We start from the raw sequence: 18,866 nt of genomic DNA on the forward strand, positions 1-18,866 counted from the left end.
CCAATGATGCCAAAGTATGGAAACAACTACTTAAGATTACAGAGCAATATGAAAGAGCAAGATCAAGAAATGGAGCAGGGAATATGCCCCTCAGAGTCAGAAAGATAAGGATATACTATCTGGAAGATTAGTCAGGATTTTGTATTTTAATTGCTGGTAAGGAGAATTCTAGGGACGGGGGAGCCCAGTGGGCTGCCGTCTATGGGATTGCACAGAGTTGGACACGACTGAAGCGACTTAGCAGCAGCAGCAGCAAGGAACAGTGCTTAAACGGAAGAGCTCAGTCTTTCTGCTGGGCAGTATGATGTTTGCATTCATGAATCAAGATGGTTACACTAATTGTGGGTACCAGCATGAAGTGTTGAAAATAATTTGATCCTTCATCAGACTCATACCATGAGACATATTGAGGAGACTGGCATATCTCTCAGGTTGAAAGGAGAAAGATGATGAGCAGGGGGCAGTTCGGATTTTAAGTGCCAGAGTGAATGTATTGATAATTCTAATTGTTAAACTTGGAAACTTACAGGCCATTGGGGCAAAAAAGACTTTAAATATCATCTAGTTTGACTCTCAAATCCTTAAGCAGGGAAGACAGTGAGAGATTTCATGATGGCATATCAGCTAGTTTAGAGGTCACTCTGGTTCCCTATTTTGTAAGAATTCCTATGAAGATCAGTGTGAGATACCAAGTGACAAAAGGAGGAAGAAATAAAATAAGAAATGACTTTCGGGCGGCACCATTGGATAGCAGTTAAATTTTCTATGGTTTGGATTAAGAATGCTTAACACGGAGTTAACAAGGAGGGCTGAGCATTTAAAACCTCCTGCACAGATATTTTAAAGCTTCCACTGGATCAAAGAATGTATAGAGCGTTGTGTCTTTTTAAAAATGTCTCTAGCCTCAGAACCAGGAAGCTTGCTGAGTCTTGGTAAAAGCACCAATTCTATTTCCATTTTTATTCCTCTTCCAATTTTATATAAAAGGTACATTTTCATTAGAGGAATTAGGTAGCTAATTCTCTTGGAAAGATTCAGCTGTCACCGAGTAACACAATCTTTCCCTGCCCTCCTCACCCAGGCTGGCAGCTACTGGACTCCAGCAAAGAGTGGCTTTCTTTTGCTGGGATGCTTCATGCTGCAGTGACAGCTGACAGGAGAGTGGTAACAGCTAAGGTGTCAAGCCGTCCCTTCCCCAATTCCATTTGCTGTGGAAACGTGCTAACTTGAAAGTCCATAAGCCATTTAAGAACAAGTGTTAGTAGACAGTATAGATTTCTGTTCCTTGACTACAGTCCTCTGAAGCAGGGAAATAATGTTTTTCATTTGAGACCATCATATTTATGTGATCTTATGGTCACAGATGCAAAATACTTTGGAAAATATCCCAGTGTGTGTATCATGTTGATGTTCAAGCAACGAAAGAACTAAGTCAACTTAAAATGTTTTTAACCCTCTATATTAAGGGGTAGTGGAGAACATTTTTTTTTTCAGTGAAGGATCAATCACAAAATACTAGTTTGATATCAGATGGGACAAAAAATAGATTAGATTTCCAGTGTATGTAGGAGTATATTTTCCATGGACTTAAAAAAGAAAAAAGTCATTCACAGACTAATATTCTTTTCAATCTTAGCTGTGTTAATGGGCATAGGAGAGGTTCGGTAAAATCCGCAAATCAACAGTATCCAAAACACCACTGAAATGAAGTAATCACTGTGGGAAATCAAAACTGTATAAGACACAGTTCCTACTTTGAAGGACCTTCCTCACTTATTGGATAGATCAGTTCAGTTCAGTTGCTCAGTCATGTCCAACTCTTTGTGACCCCTTGGACTGCAGCACGCCAGGCCTCCCTGTCCATCACCAACTCCCGGAGCTTACTCAAACTCATGTCCATTGAGTCGGTGATGCCATCCAACCATCTCATCCTCTGTTGTCCCCTTCTCCTCCTGCCTTCAATCTTTCCCAGCATCAGGGTCATTTCAAATGAGTCAGTTCTTCACATCAGGTGGCCAAAGTATTGGAGTTTCAGCTTCAGTATCAGTCCTTCCAATGAACATTCAGGACTGATTTCCTTTAGGATGGACTGGTTGGATAGATAATGATGTAAAAGTCACGTCATGAAATATTATCCCAAGTTTTACCTAAAATGATGCTTTTTCCATTTCAGAGATATAGTGTGTTTGCTAGAGTAAACATTTGCCTGGGAGTCACATGCCCTGGTCAATGCCCAAACGCCAACTTAAAAGCTATTTAATGTCTCTGTATTCACTTCCTAAAAGCAGGTTGGACTAGATTACATATTTCAAGTTCAGACATTTGGCAGTTTATGATATCATAAGATTATTTTCTGGGCTTCCCTGGTGGCTCAGGGGTTAAGAATCCACCAACAGTGCAGGAGGCACAGGTTCAATTCCTGGGTCGGGAAGATCCCCTGGAGTAGGAAATGGCAACCCACTCGAGTATTCTTGCCTGGGAAATCCTATGGACAGAGGAGCCTGGTGTGCTACAGTCCATGGGGTTGCAAAAGTGTCGGACACAACTTAGCGACTAAACAACAACAGCAAATAGGTAAAATAAGTAAATTATTTAAAATTTTACCCGTGATTTAAGTGAATTTAGGTTAGCAAAAGAAGTTCCATGTTCTAAAAATGCTTTTGCTAGGTTGCTTCCCACTAATGTAATTAGGGCTTTTACAAATGAGTGTATTTTTATTATGTTTAAATAAGACAAACTGAACTTCTCTATGGTGCCTCTATTTACACACGAGGTGTTTACTTTTTAGTTTATCCTACTGACTTCTGTCAATCCCTCAAGTGGTTTTAACTGAAGGCAAGGTTATCTTGCCACCCTTGATTTGGGGCAATCAGCCATCACAAAGCAATTCCTGGTAATAAACATTAGAAGGAGAGGCCTGCAAACAGCTCCAGAATGATAAATAAGGATATCGTTTTCTAAATAGGAAACAGGAGGAGGTTAATTTAAAATAAACCAAGAGGTTTCTTACAGAGTTATCATCATGGGCCTTTCAAAATAAGAGTAATCATTATGTATGAGGGCAATTGTTCATCGGAACATCTTGTTTATTTGGCTGATTGTTCTCCCCAAGTATCATGCTTTTCAACAGATCAATCAGCAGCTTTAATCGGCTTTCCCAGACTATTTAACAGGATCATTTGGTCAAATGGCACATGTTATATAAATGGCCCTGCCCTAGCTTGCCCGATCACAGACACACTCAAGAGTTTCACGCAGACCTGTCATCACATTCTGGTTCTGCCTCTTTCTTGGAAAGTTGGGAAAGTAACTTCAAATTTCTGAGTTTCATTTTCCTCATCTATGACATGAATGTCATAAGACTCACTTGCTGACTTAACATGAGGACAAAGTGTGTTCATGTGTATAACAAACCTGATGTTGTGACTAAAACACATGGGGACCAAATAAATGATGGTTACAATGATCCAATTGTAATCCTATACAATGAACCTTCTCCTACTGGAGAAGGAAATGGGAACCCACTCCAGTATTCTTGCCTGGAGAATCCCACAGATAGAGGAGCCTGGTGGGCTACAGTCCATGGGGTTGCAGAGGAGCCAGACATGACTTAGCGACTAAACAACAGCAACCTGATGAACCTAGCCTATGAAAGGACTCATCACTCCGAGTGGCTTGACAAGGCAATGACCAACCCTGACTTGCATGTCTGTTCTTTCTAAAGAATAAGTAGTGGTGTGTCTTTACATATAGAATGCATGCATTCCTGAAAAGTGAGGGGCAATCTCCTCTTTGTAAAAAAATCTGTATTTTATTACTTAGTATCTTAGTCACAGGCTTCTATAATGGCATACTATAGACTCCATGGCTTATAACAAACATAAATCTAATTTTCACAGCTCTGGAGGCTGAGAAGTCTAAGATCAAAGTTCCATGAGATTCTGTGCCTGGTGAGAGCCCACTTCCTGTCTCATAGGCGGCCATCTTCTCACTGTCATCATACGGCAGGAGGCAAAGGCACTCTCTGAGGTCTTTTTCATAAGAGCACTAATCCCTTTCATGAGGGCTCCACTCTCATGGTAAAGCCCCACCTCCTGGTATCAGGTTTGCCAAAAAAGTTTGTATGAGTTCATGGAAAACTCTAACAAACTTTTTGGCCAACCCAATACAATCACATTAAGGGTTAGGATTTCAGCATATGAATTTTGAGGGGAGCATAAACACTCAGTCTCTAGCAATTAATTACATTAAAAATAAGATTTTTTTTTTTTTAATTTGTGGGAGGGAATCGGTCTAACCTTGATTCATTACCTCTCTGACAGGAAATTTCATCTGATAGCTCACAGCTGTCTCAGGTGACGCTAGTGGTAAAGAACCCTCCTGCCAATGCAGGAGACATAAGAGACACAGGTTCTATCCCTGTGTTAGGAAGATCCCCTGGAGAAGGAAACAGCAACCCACTCTGGTATTCTTGCCTGGAGAATCCCATGGACAGAGGAGCCTGGTGGGCTATAGTCCATGGGGGTCGCAAAAGTCAGACACAACTGAAGAAACTTAGCATGCATGCATGTGCTATTTGGTTGTGTTATTTACTGATCTCATTGCATAGACTGGAGGAAAAGCATGAGGTGGTGGGAGCAGGGAACACTGATGGGTGGGGTTGAAGCAGGTTGTAATAGCAGAGAAGGAACAGGTATGAACAAGTTATGAGGAGCTGGAATCCTTTAGAGGCCAGCCCTCAAAGCTCACTCTGGCCCGCATAGGCGAGTCTGAATTCTGGAATGTGGCTGTCCAGAAGACAGAAAAGGAGTAAGAGGAGGAGGCTTCCATAAGTTACTTTACAAAGAGTTGAGATAGGATGCCTATTCTTTTAGGTTTTCCTGAGATGGTGGGATTTTTCAGGATGTAGAATTTTCAGTCCCCAAACTGGTTCAGTTTTGGCATCTAGTTCAGGCTCATTGGCAGTAAAGAGCCAAGGAGATAGTGACTCTGAAACTTTATAATAAATTTTAAGATTCACAGCTGCTAGATTACATGTAACATATACCAAACTGGAATTTATTTTCAGGATACCAAGATTAAGTACTATCTAAATTATTTAAAAATTGTTTGGAATGGGTAGCCATTCCCTTTTTCAGGGGATTTTCTTGACTCAGGGATTGAACCCAGGTCTCCTGCATGGCAACAGAATCTTTACTGTCTGAGCCACAAGGGAAGCCCTTTAAAATATATTCTGTCTAGAGCATGCATTAGCTGTTTTTATTTATTTGTAAATCTAAGTCATAAGAAGAAGGAAATATTGTTAATAATAATCAAAAGAGTGCTAAATAACAATAAATCTGGTTTATAGCTAATACTTTAATGTTGTTACTTAAAATGTTTTCAAATACTCTCAATTTGTGTGTTAAAAGCTCCCATGTTTCATAGATTTTTACCTTTTTTTCAAAATGACATGATCAATTAAACATTTCTGATTATATTTTTAAGGAACAAAACATTAACTTTGATTTCCAGAAGAGGAACTTTATTTCACATTTATTAACAATCAAAATATTCAATGTTACAGATTTTACACTTTTCAAAAACCAAATCTTATTCCAGAATATATCATAAAAAGCAATATATGACAGTTAACTAATAATGTATTTATAGCACAGTAAGTTTTTCTGTCAAATTTTAAATTCTAGGATTTGATTAGCTGTTGGACTTCCCTGGTGGCTCAGATGGTAAAGAATATGCCTGCAACGTGAGAGACCTGGGTTCAATTTCTGGGTTAGTAAGATCTCCTGGAAAAGGAACTGGCAACCCACTGCAGTATTCTTGCCTGGAAAATCCCATGCACAGAGGAGCCTGGCAGACAATGGGGTCTCAAAGAGTTGGACACAACTGAGTGACTAGATGACGTGATGTGATTAGTTATTAATCTGCACCTTTTTCTGTTAGAAAAAATGTACATCAAATATATATGGTTTTCCAAATGAAGAAGGAGACACAAATGCTAAAGAAATCTTTACATAGTAAGTTTTTGAACTGAAAGAAAACTTGGCACTGTACTACAGCCCACCTATTGGAACTAATGTCAGCATTTGGTGAGTCCTGAGCAGCATCAGAAAGATGCAGGTTAAGTCAATACTTAGCCCTCAGCACAGCACCTGTACAGAGTGAACTCGATAAATATAAATGGCAATGATTTAACAAGTCTTCTTGGTTAACCGGCCCTGGGATCTTTGATACTCTTAGCTTATCCTCCTTAATCATTATTAATTCCATCATCTTTCAACAAATGGATTTGATATGTAAATAGTTGAAGAGAGAGAAGGCAAGAGTAAAAATAAAATCTGTGAATTTTATTAATTATTAATAAACCGTTATAAAGGCAGAGAGGAATAAGGGTGACCTGAATGGTTAAAATCATGACTAAAAGGCTTTAAAAAAAAAAAAAAAAAGAACCTCTTTCAATGCCATTTTGCACTCCTTTAGTACTTTTTAATCAAGAACTGACTGCAGTGACATTTTTGATGGTAAGAAATGTTGAGAAAAGTAAAAAGTATGTGTGGTTTTCTGCTTCACTTGTCGAGAGAATTGCGATAAAATAACCATTTAAAATCAAGAAATGGAGCAAGAGGCACTACTCTGAAGAACACAGCACTTTCAATGTTTCATGAATGTTATGAGTCACAGGAATAGCTACCCATGGGGCCCTTATCTCAAAGATTGAAAAGCTGTGGGTCAAAGAAACTAGAAAAATAAAAGGGTAGGACTATCTCTCCTCCCCTGATGGTCACCCTCTAGACTCCCTTAAACAACCTTTCTCATAGTGTTCTAAATCACTGCTTCTCAAACTTTAATGTACATATAAACCACCTGAGGATCATGTGAGAATACACATGCTGATTCTGTAAGCCTGGACTGTAGCCTGAGATTTTCCATTTATAACAAGATCCCAAGCAACATTGCCAGTCCTGAGGCTGCACCGCGAGTAGCAAGCCTCCACATTACTTCCACTGGGGATCGTCTCTCACCCCTTTAGTAACTGTACATTCTGTACTTTTCAGGACAACTTCAATGTTATTGATATTTCATTATTTTCATTAGTCAGTTAGTTAACTAAATTGATTTAATTGTTATACTTTCGGGAGATTGTTCATATAGAAGATTTCTCTTGTCAGAATATATCATATCAATCTGGATCACTTCAGTTTGGGGTTTAGAAGATATCACAAGTGACTTACCAAATAATATTCTCTTAAGGACTTCCCACTTACTCCAGTACCCCTTTCTGCGTCTGTATAACAATTTGGATAGAACAAAGAAACCATTATTTCCTACCAGTCAAAGCAAAATGAGTCATCCTTAAAGGAAGAAATGCGGAGATGTGCCAGACCCCTGGGCTAGGTATTACAATTGGAACGAGGGAGAACTTGACTTTGGAAACTTTTTAGATGGTCATTCCTGGTTTCCTTCTCTATCAAAAAATAAACTGCAGAAAATCTCTTCTCTGGGCTCCAGTCTCCAAGCTCTAAATCTTAATCTAATGCATGGATGAAATTTTACTGTGCTCGGAGGAATTGAGTTGTTTTCTTGCTCTGTCATCTACTAGCTGTTTGACATTGGTCAAACTACTTTACTTAACCTTTTAGAATTTCTGTTTTCTTGTTCTTTTCTCTCTCTCTCTCTCTTTTTTTTTAATGGGGGAAAATGAGGTTAGGGAAGCTCCAAGTTTAAAAAGAAAATATGTCCATCAGAGATTATTAGTAGCCAGGGTTATTTAGGGCATATCTGGATTCCTGATAATAGTATTTTAAAATTTGCTGTACTATGTCTCTATTTAGAGTTAACTCTTAAGTTGAATGCTACTTTTGGGACTCACCTTAGCACTCTTGACCTCAAAGTTCATCTCAATAAAGAGAAAGAACATTTTTTAGTATGATGATTCAAGTCTTCTTTTCCAAACTCTAAATCACTGAGATATAAATGTGAAATTAAAATAGCATTCACCATTTCCTTGGAAGTGATGAACAGCAATACATGAGCATATATGTTGGTCTGTTTTCTCCAAGACCTGAGTAACCACTCAATAAATAAATGGATGAATAAAATCATGGATAAATTCTGCAAAGCCTGTAACAGAAGAAAAAGGTTTTAGTACCTAAATTAAAGCAGAAGCACTATAATCTTTCTCCAGCCTTTGAATTCCTTTCACTTCATAGTTTTTTTTAAAGTAACACTCTATCAGCATTTTAGAAAAATTCAAATTCTAGACAAGAGCACAACACATTGCTCTGCAAAAGGTGAAAATTAAACATCTACAAACTATCTCTAGAAAGCATTTGTGTGAAAGTTTATTTAAAATAATGCATCCTGAAGAAAAGAAATATTGATATGAAACACTGCAGTAAACCACAAAAATACCTGAAACCCTTAACTCTATAATTATTTTCAAATAATACTCCCCAAATGGAAAACCACAATCCTACATACATGCAACATTTCCCCTCCCAACTTCCCAGCAAATTCATGGATTCAGACTGATGATTTCAGGGCACAGTTATTAAAAAAAATAAGTGTATGTTGTTGTTATTCTGTCTCTAAGTTGTGTCTGACCCTTTGCAACCCCACAAACTGCAGCATGCCAAGCTTCCCTGTCCTTCACCAACTCCTGGAGCTTGCTCAAACTCATGTCCATTGAGTCATCCAACCATGGATGGTTGGTTGATACCATCCAACCATCTCATCCTCTGTCATCCCCTTCTCCTCCCACTTTCAGTCTTTCTCAGTATCAGGGTCTTTTTTAATGAATCAACTCTTCATATCAGGTGGCCAAAGTATTGGAGCTTCAGCTTCAGTATCAGTCTTTCTAATGAATATTCAGGATTGATTTCCTTTAGGATTGATTGGTTTGATCTCCTTGCAGTCCAAGGGACTCTCAAGAGTCTTCTCCAACACTAGCTTAAAAGTGTCATTTCTCCAGTGTTCAGCCTTCTTTATGGTCCAACTCTCACATCCATACATGACTACTGGAAAAGTGTATGAGGCCCTGTCATTTTGAATCTCCCACAGTACCATGTAACTTGGATCTCTTTGTTTGATTATAGTTTAAAGATTCATTCCAGGGAGCAATTAAGAACTGTTTTAACTTTAAAATTTTCAAAATGCAAAAGAAAATCCAGGAAATAAAACTTGTGTGATGATTCTATTGGCTTTTTCCAACACTGATTTCTAGATGGGAATTGCTAAAATGTGTTGTCTTCAAAAGTCCTGATTAGAGGACCATCCTTAAAAGGTGCATCTTCTGGATACTAAGTAATATCTGGTGAAGGAATTAAACAAAATATATAAGCTTTGAAACTGGTGTCAAATGGGGAAAAGCTTTCAATCAAGTAATCATACTTTTAATCTATATTTGGAAAGGAGTTTTCTAACTAAAACCACTTGGATTGTGCTCAATGGACTATATACTAATAATTTGTCACTCTGTTTTACATCAACTATACTCTTTTTATCCATAAGATCAGTTCCTAGGTTAAAAAGGAGCTATTTTATTTAAAAAAAAAAAAAGGAGATATTTGTCTTGGATAGGATTTCTTTTTGCAGGCTGTCCGAGAAAGAGAGAAAAAAATGGCTTCTACCAAAACTAACCTCAGTCTTTTTTAGTCATTTAGTTTCTTAAAAATCATTGTGTGCGGCAATCTTCTTCATACAATGTCACGCAGTTAATCTTAGAAATAAAACATTACTAGGTAGAAGGAATACATAAAGAGAATTTAATTATTCTTTTACTGACCATGAATTAATAATAAAAGCATTATTTTTCTCACTGCATTTCTAATGAGTGAGGACTAACAATCCTTTCTGAACACAAATTCCAGTAACAGAACCATGATGAGACTGAAGAATTTTAAATATTTCCTACACTTAAGAACTGCCCTTTGAAAAAGACTGCCACTATTGAAGAAATTTAAGATGCTCATAATGTGCATATGTAGCCTTAAAAGAAAAAAAATATATCTAGGTCATAAAATAAATAATCTGAATTTCTTTGCTGTTTTACCATGCAGTTATGGGGCTTTCCTGGTGGCTCAGTGGTAAAGAATCTGCCTACCAAGTAAAGATGCGAATTCAATTCCTGGGTCAAGAAGATCCTCTGGCAAAGGAAACGGCAACCCACTCCAGTATTCTTGCCTGGGAAATCCCATGGACAGAGGAAACTGGTGGACTACAGTCCATGGGGTCACAAAAGAGTCGGACATGACTTAACGACTAAACAACATTAACAACCGTGCAGTTATAACTCTCCTCTCACCACAGTAAGCATTCAGCTACTCAGAGTTCTATTGGAAGACACACTTTATTAACCAAAACTTATCGACTCCTCTCCTCCCACCGTATTCACAATGTTATAATACAATATTTAATAACAACCTTAGTTCAGTTCAGTTCAGTCGCTCAGTCGTGTCCGACTCTTTGCGACCCCATGAATTGCAGCACTCCAGGCCTCTCTTAAGGTGAAAATAAAACCTTGGAAGAATTAATTTCTGAAACATCAAGGGATTCATTACCTCATAGATTATCTGCCTCACTTTAGCCAACTCTCAGTTGGCTAAAACATTTGAGAAAACAGAATCCAAATCTTAATTATTCTAACAAAATTTACCCTGTATGTAGTTGATACCTAAAAAATGTAAGGAAAATTCACAGAATTAAAGAAAAGATACCTAAAACGAGGTGGGGAGATAACAATATATATATTAGTATGGTCTCTTGAAGGGGGCAGCAGAGGATGAGATGATTAGATAGCATCACTGACTCAGTGGACATGAATTTTAGCAAGCTCCAGGAGATAGTGGAGGACACGGGAGACTGGTGTGCTGCAGTCTATGTGGTCACAAAGAGTTGAACACGACTTAGTGACTGAATGACAGCAACAAGCCTGTGCACAGTGTTTATTAATTTAGATAAAGTGTTTAACTTATGAGAACTAAATGAAAATTAGGAGACTTAAAAACTAAAACCTAGAGATAGAAGGGACTAAGAGAATGAATCCAATCCCCTCATTTTACTGAGACAGCCAAAGCCCGGAGATTAAGTGATTAGGTTGGGACCATTATCTAAGCCTGATGTCCCACTCAATGTATTTTCCAAAACAGGACATAAGAAGAATATGCAAAATGTAGGCTAAGGTTTGGGGGAGGGGGAAGCACATCTAAAGCATGGAGATTATCAGCTTTTAATAACCAGTTATGAGGTTTCCCAGGTGGTTCGGATGGTAAAGAATCTGTCTGCAATGCGAGAGACATGGGTTCAATCCCTGGGTTGGGAAGAACCCTAGGAGAAAGGAATGGCTATCCACTCCAGTATTCTTGCCTAGAGAATTCCATGGACAGAGGAGCCTGGTGGGCTACAGTCCATGGGGTCACAAAGAGTCAGACGGGATGAGTCAAGCATTATTCTAGACATTTTTATGTGTCTATTGTGCTTGATCACATAGCAACCCTATGAGGAAGTTATCATCCTTGGTTTAGAGATATAGGAACTGAAACTCAGAGAGGTCATCCTGACCCTAATGTCTATGCATTTCCACTATACTTGCCCCAGACACTTACTGATCCTATTTCTCTGACCACTGGTTGACTCCTCAATGGCCAATTAGCTCACATACCCATTTAACAAATATACACCAAGTCTCTGCTTTGTGCCAAATCCCAACCCCCTGGGAGTTGAGTGTGTATTGATGAACAAAAGAGGCTTGACCTCTGCCCTCAGAGAGCCAGTGGACACAGAGACCAGCTCTACTATTTCTTAACCCAAGAGTGTCTCTTTCACACTTTCAGATCTGGCTATCTCCGCTTCAAATAACTCTCTGGAAGCTCTGATAGTGATCAGATCCTCAGTAAGATTATTTGAAAGCTTAATATTAGCCTTTCATATCCTGCTTTTCCTCTGAAAGAATATTAATGCAAATAGTTTCAGTAACGGTTGGCAAGAACACTTTACAGAGTGGTTTTCCACAGTATGGAACCATCAAATTTCAAAATTGCTTCAGGATTAAAATACATTCTTGAAATTTCACATTTTCAAGGATTCTTTAATTCAAACACAGTGGAATCTAAGCATAGTGAAGTACTTTTTAAAAGTTGAGTTTATTTTTAGACACTATTCAATAGAGATCGATTAGGAAAAAAGTGATCATAAAGTATGGACCACAGTAATTGTGTTGTATCAAAGTGACAGTATAATGCCTGAAACATCAGTTCTGAAAATTTAAATCATTCTTATATGTAAAATATATTCTATGAATGACATTAAAGAATGAATAGCTTGGTATATGATTTTTGTCCAGTCATTTTATGAATATCCACTGTCAAATTTCCATATAGAATTCGGTTTTGTATTTAAAAACAATGCTTATCATTCTATCACCAATCAGGCCTGTGTACCTGCAGCCCAGGAAGAATGATGAGTGTCAGAGAAGCCTGTCTACACAGCCTAGATGAGATTGGTCCTTGATTTGCAGCCACAGCTGCTAATGGCCAAGAATACAACTATTTTCAACCACTCCACTTAGATTCACATTCTTCTCTGCCCTGGTGCTTTAAAAAGCACCAGGAGGTTTGCCTGTCTCCTGGCAGGCCATCATTCTACAGACTGACTTTAATTTGAGCTTGGCATGTCATTGCACGTGTGTGGGAACATCATCTAAAATCTTTAGAAATCTTTTCTTTCTTCAGAACAAGTAAAATTGGCCTCAAGAATAAACAAGTGACCTAAGAGAAGCATGACTGATGAGTCACTCTGAATGTTGCTGCACAATTCACAGGCTGTTATAGCTACAGGATCTCGTGTCCCAAACTCGACTGTTGGACTTTGAGAATCTCCCTCTGTTGTCCTGCCTTGCCTTCAGATGACCCTCATAGGATAAGATGATAGATGCATTAGAGAAACTCCTGACTGCCCATGTCATGAGACATTGCTCACAAGTCTACTTACCTTCACTCCTCTGAAATGGCCTATTCTCTATATTTACCTTATCATCTACATGCTTCAATCTTTTCTCATAATTTTTCCAGAACCCTAATCTCAGATATTAGTCAGATGTTAGCAGATTTGATTATTAAAATGATATAAAATTTATTCTGGGTGATGGAATATATTTGTATGATTTAAGCAGTCTATTCAATTTGAATAAATACTTAGTCACATATAAAACTAAAGCACTTAGATCTGGGCATCTTCCCCAACTCACCCATTTCCTGGCTGACAAGAGGACCTGAGGCCAGCAGCATACTTCCCTGTAATAGGCATACATTAGATGAGTTTTAAAGCAAATGAAATTGGTTCAGTTCCCAAGATGTTGAAGTAGAAAGACACCTCCTTTCATGGGCACCCCAAATTTACAACTATTTACAGAACAGCTATTGATGAAAAAGATCAGAACTTACCAGAAAAGATCTTCTACAACTAAATATAGAGAGAAGAAACCACAATGAGATGGGTAACTGGGGGTTGAGTTGTTATACAGTCAAGATTCAACCCTCCAGGTGGGCAACCCACAAATGGGAGAATAATTACAGTTGCAGAGGTTCTCCCCAAGAAATGATTGGTCTCAGTCCCACATTGGGCTCTCCAGCCTAGGAAGCCTGTGCCAGGAAGATGAACCCCCATAATGTTTGTTTTTGAAGACCAGTGGTGCTTACTTGTGGAAGATCCAGAGGACTGGAGGAAATAGAGACTATGCTCATAAAAGGCACATACAAAATCTCACACACTCTGGGACCCCAGAATACAAGCAGCAATTTGAACAGAGCCTGGGTCAAACCTACCTGTCGACCTTAGAGAGTCTCCTAGAGAGGTAGGAAGCAACTGGAGCTCTCCCTGGGGACATAGACACTGGTAGAACCCATTTTGCGGAACTTGTTTTACCATGTGGGCACTGGTGCTGGTAAACATCAATTTGCAATCCTCCCTCTAGCTTATGGGCCTCAGGACGAAGCCCCCTCCCTGCCTACCAGCCTGTAGGCACCAGGACTGAGATGCCTCAGGCCAGGCAACTGAGTTGGCAGGGACATAGCCCTACCAATGAGCCTACAGGCAGTCTTAAGATCTCATGACTCTGCAGTCATCCCTGGACATGGCGCTGGCCACCAGAGTGCAGACCTGGCACCACACATTTGTGGGCAGTTACCAGCCCCATAATACCCTGGGTCCCAGCCCTGTCTACCAAGCCTGATCTAGCCTCAGTACCAGCCTCACCTGTCACCAGCCTAAGAATAAGCATGGCCCCACAGCCTGCCATGGCTGTACCCGTCCCACCTACCAGCAGGCCAGCAGCCAGCTGGGACAGAGCCTTGAGCAACAAATTTCAGGACAACCTGAACCCCACAGCCAACTATGTCAGGAACTGCCCCAACCAGCCAGCAATCCAACACCAGCTCTGGGACACCTAGGAGACTCCAAGATCCAGTTCCGCCAGTCGATGTTCTAGCACTAGCCCCAGGACCTAGCTTCTCTCACTCGTAATCAGGAACCAGATCTAGGATCTTCTGGACCCCACCTCTGCCTACCAATGAGCCAGGATGAGCTCCAGTGACCCCTGGGGTTATGCAGCCAGATGCCTCATGACCCAATCCCACCAACAGTGGCTGGCAGCCTCCACACAAGGCAGGATCTGACAACAAAGCAGAATGGAAGCCAGTCTGCCCTAGCAGACCACCCACAGTAGTTAGCCCACCACAAGAGAAGGGCCCACATGACTCACAGCAAGACAATAGTAATAGGAGACTTTAATAGCCCACTTATATCAGTGGACAGGTCATCCGGACAGAAAAATCAATAAGGAAGTACTGGCTTTAAATGACACATATCATTTATGTGATAAATGCACTTTATCACATATTAAAGATCTTAAATGATATTATAAAAATCTCTCCAGAAAGTGGACATAAAGTTTGCATGAAAGTGAAAGTGAAGTGGCTCAGTCGTGTTCGACTCTTTGCTATCCCATGGACTGTAGCCTACAAGGTTCCTCCATCCATGGAATTTTCCAGGCAAGAGTATTGGAGTGGGTTGCTATTTCCTTCTCCAGGGGATCTTCCTGACCCAGGGATCGAACCTGGGTCTCCTGCGTTGCAAACAGATGCTTTTACTGTCTGAGCCACCAGGGAAGCCACCACTTCAACATAATAAAGGCCATATATGACAAACCCACAGCTAACATCACATTCAATGATGAAAAGTTGAAAGCATTTCCTCTAACATCAGAAAGAAGACAAGGATGCCCATTCTTGCCACTTTCATCCAACATAGTGTTGGAATTTCTAGCACAGGAATCAGACAAAAAAAAGAAGTAAAAGAAATCCAAATTAGAAGGGAAGAAGTAAACCTATCATTGATTGCAGATAATATGATATTCTCAATAGAAAATCCTAAAGACGTCACAAAAAATCTACTGGAGCTTAACAGCAAATTTGTTAAGGCTGAAGAGTACTAAGTTAATATATAGAAATCTGTTGCATTTCTATACATTACCAACAAACTATCAGAAAGAGAAATTAAGAAAACAATTCCATTTGTAATTGCATCAAAAAGAATAAAATACCCAGGAATAAACCTACCTAAGCAAGTAAAAGACCAGTACTCAGAAGACTATAACACACTGATGAAAGAAACTGAAGATGACACAAACAGAAAGGCATACTATGTTCATGAATTGGAAGAATGATATTGTTAAAATGACTATATTACCCAAGGCAATCTCCAGATGCAAGTCCTATCAAAATACCAATGGGAGTTTTCACAGAACTAGAAAAAAATATTTTTAAAATTTATGCACAAATGCAAAAGACCCTGAATAGCCAAAACAATCTTGAGAAAGCAGAACAGAGCTGGAAGAATCATGCTCCATGACTTCAGACTCTATTACAAAGCTACAGTAATAAAACCAGTATCATACTGGCACAAAACAAGCACATAAATCAGTAGAACAAATAGGGAACCCAGAAATAAAGCCATATGTTTATGGTCAATTAATCCATGACAAAGAAGGCAAGACTATACAATGTCTCTTTAATAAGTAGTGCTGAGACAACTGGAGAGCTACATGTTAAAAAAATGAAATTAGAACATTTTCTTATACCATATACAAGAATAAACCCAAAATGGCTTAAAGGCCTAAATGTAAGACTGGAAATCATAAGACTCCTAGAAGAAAACATAAGCAGAATACCCTTTGATATAAATCATAGCAACATTTTTTAGATCTGTCGCCTAAGGCAAAGAAAACAAAAGCAAAAACAAGCAAATGGGACCTGATTAAACTTAAAAGCTTTCACATAGCAAAGGAAACCATTGACAAAATGAAAAGATAACCTGTAGGAATTGGAGAAAATATTTACAAATGATATGACTTACAAGGGGTTAATACCCAAAATACATAAACAGCTCTTAAAATTTATCAAAAAGCAACCTGAGTAAAAAATGGGCAGATGATCTGAATAGATATTTTTCCAAAGAAGACATACAGGTGGCCAGCTGGCACATGAAAAGATATTCAGCATCACTAATCACCAGGGAAATGCAAATCAAAATCACAGTGAGGTATCATCTCATACATGACAAAATGGCTATCATCAAAAATACCACAAATAACAAAGGTTGGCAAGTATATGAAGAAAAGGGAAACTTTGTACACTATTGGTGGAAGTATAAATTGGTTTAGCCACTGTGGAAAGCAGTGTGAAAGTGCCTTAAAAAACTAAAAATTGAACTACCATATAATTTGGCAATTCAACTTCTGGGTGTAAGTCCAGAGGAAACAAAAAAACACTAACTTGAAAAGATACATGCATCCCAATGTTCATAGCAGCATTATTTACAGTAACCAAGATATGGAAGCAAACTGAGTGTCCATCAACAGAAGAATAGATAAAGAATGTGAATTAAATACTACTCACCCATAGGAAGGAAAAGAAATTTTGTCATTTGTAGCAACGTGGATGGACCTGGAGGGTATGATGCTTTGGGAAACATGTCAGATAGAGAAAAAGAAATACTATATGTTATCATTTATATGTGGAATCTAAAAAATAAAACAAACTATTTAATATAACAACAAAAAAGAAACAAACTCACTGATACAGACAATGAAGTAGTGGTTATCAGTGGGGAGAAAGAAGCAGGAAGGGGCAAAATAGAGAAAGGGGATAAAGAGGTACAAGCTATTCTGTATAAAATAAATTAGCTACAAGGATATAAGATATAAAATGAGATATGGAGAAGGCAATGGCACCCCACTCCAGTACTCTTGCCTAGAAAATCCCATGGACGGAGGAGCCTGGTAGGCTACAGTCCACAGGGTCGCTAAGAGTCAGACACGACTGAGTGACTTCACTTTCACTTTTGCCTTTCATGCACTGGAGAAGGAAATGGCAACCCACTCCAGTATTCTTGCCTGGAGAATCCCGGGGACGGTGGAGCCTGGTGGGCTGCCATCTATGGGGTCGCACAGAGTCGGACACGACTGAAGCGACTTAGCAGCAGCAGCAGCAGCAGCAGCAAGATGAGATAAGGACAGAAGATGAGATGGTTGGATGGCATCACCGACTCAATGGACATGGGTTTGGGTAAACTCCGGGCGTTGGTGATGGACAGGGAGGCCTGGTGTGCTGTAGTTCATGGGGTCGCAAAGAGTCAGACATGACTGAGTGACTGAACTGAACTGAACAAGGATATATTGTACAGCATAAGTACTAAATCCAAAATTTTATAACTTTAAATGGAGTATAATCTATAAACATTTTGAATCATTGAGTTGTACATCTGAAATAATATTCTAAACCAACTGTACTTCAATAAAAACAAAACAAAACTCACCTGAACTTCTTTAATGGCAGGGAGAAACAATATTAGAGAATAAAATCTAATGAGGATAACATTTCAACTAGTGAGGAAAAGATCTTTGTAAAGAGATTATACCAAATTCAATTCCTAATGAACTAAATTGTTACTCTTAAGTGAGAATCAAGTTGAATTGTGAAATTAGTTGTGTCACCTAATTTTTTGATCAGAGCAGATAAATAATATATAAAATGATAGAGTATACAGCATGCACGTTGGTTAGAATGAACTGTGCAGCCCATTTCTCCTTGTGATTTTGCACTGAAGTCTGAAGATAACTAGATATTGGCTTAGATGGAACTCTGAAAAGAGATGGAAACTCATACCTATGAAAGGACTACAACTATAATTTCAAAGAAGTGTTTTGGGTGATTTCCGGTAATTCTTGGGAGAAAAACAGAACAGGGAATATAATCTTAAAACGTAATGGATGAGACACAAACTTGCAGTTAAGATGTAGAAAAGTATACCTTACAAAAAAGAATTTTTTATAAATCCACAGGCTGAGGGGAAAGCAGGTTTGAGAATATTTGAAGTAAAAAGAAGAAAACAAATGATGTAATTGTTGGGGCATATTATGGCTGCCTGGATGGATAAAGATACAGAGAAATTATCTTGACAACCATCTCAGAGACTGAATAGAGGAGAGAGATTTGAACTCCCCATACAGATGCTGAAAATCTCACCATCTAAGAGTAATGACAGGAAAGTTCTGTGACTTGCAAGCTTCATCTGTCCACAAGGAGAATGCCATTACTTTGTCCTTCCATTCATTTCCTCAGTGAATATCTACTGCTTGTCTATTTTGCTCTAGGAATTGGGAATGTAAGAATAAATAAGAAAAATGCTCTGAAATTTAAACTAACATGACGATCTATTGTGACAAGGACACGAATAGAGGCATGCAACAAGTGAGCTCTACTGGGTGGGGTCTCTGAAGGAGACCATGTGAACGACATCACAGAGGAAGGTCA

At 38.9% G+C, this 18,866-nt stretch overlaps 1 protein-coding gene across 1 annotated transcript; it reads right to left on the reverse strand.

Annotated features, from left to right (window-relative positions):
* Positions 1-6,474: 6,474 nt before the first annotated feature.
* On the reverse strand, positions 6,475-18,801 carry LOC145531314 (uncharacterized). The gene is made up of 6 exons (XM_081553418.1): positions 18,579-18,801; positions 16,950-17,012; positions 13,244-13,289; positions 7,999-8,121; positions 7,871-7,897; positions 6,475-7,285 (listed from the first exon to the last, which is right to left on the reverse strand). Exons 1-6 carry the CDS (start codon positions 18,644-18,646, stop codon positions 7,262-7,264), a joined length of 351 nt encoding a protein of 116 aa, XP_081409544.1. The 5' UTR covers positions 18,647-18,801; the 3' UTR covers positions 6,475-7,261.
* Positions 18,802-18,866: the final 65 nt, after the last annotated feature.

The sequence above is a fragment of the Giraffa tippelskirchi genome, chromosome 2 (genome assembly GCF_054371585.1).
Source record: "Giraffa tippelskirchi isolate mGirTip1 chromosome 2, T2T-mGirTip1v1.2.pri, whole genome shotgun sequence".
Lineage (NCBI taxonomy): Eukaryota > Metazoa > Chordata > Mammalia > Artiodactyla > Giraffidae > Giraffa > Giraffa tippelskirchi.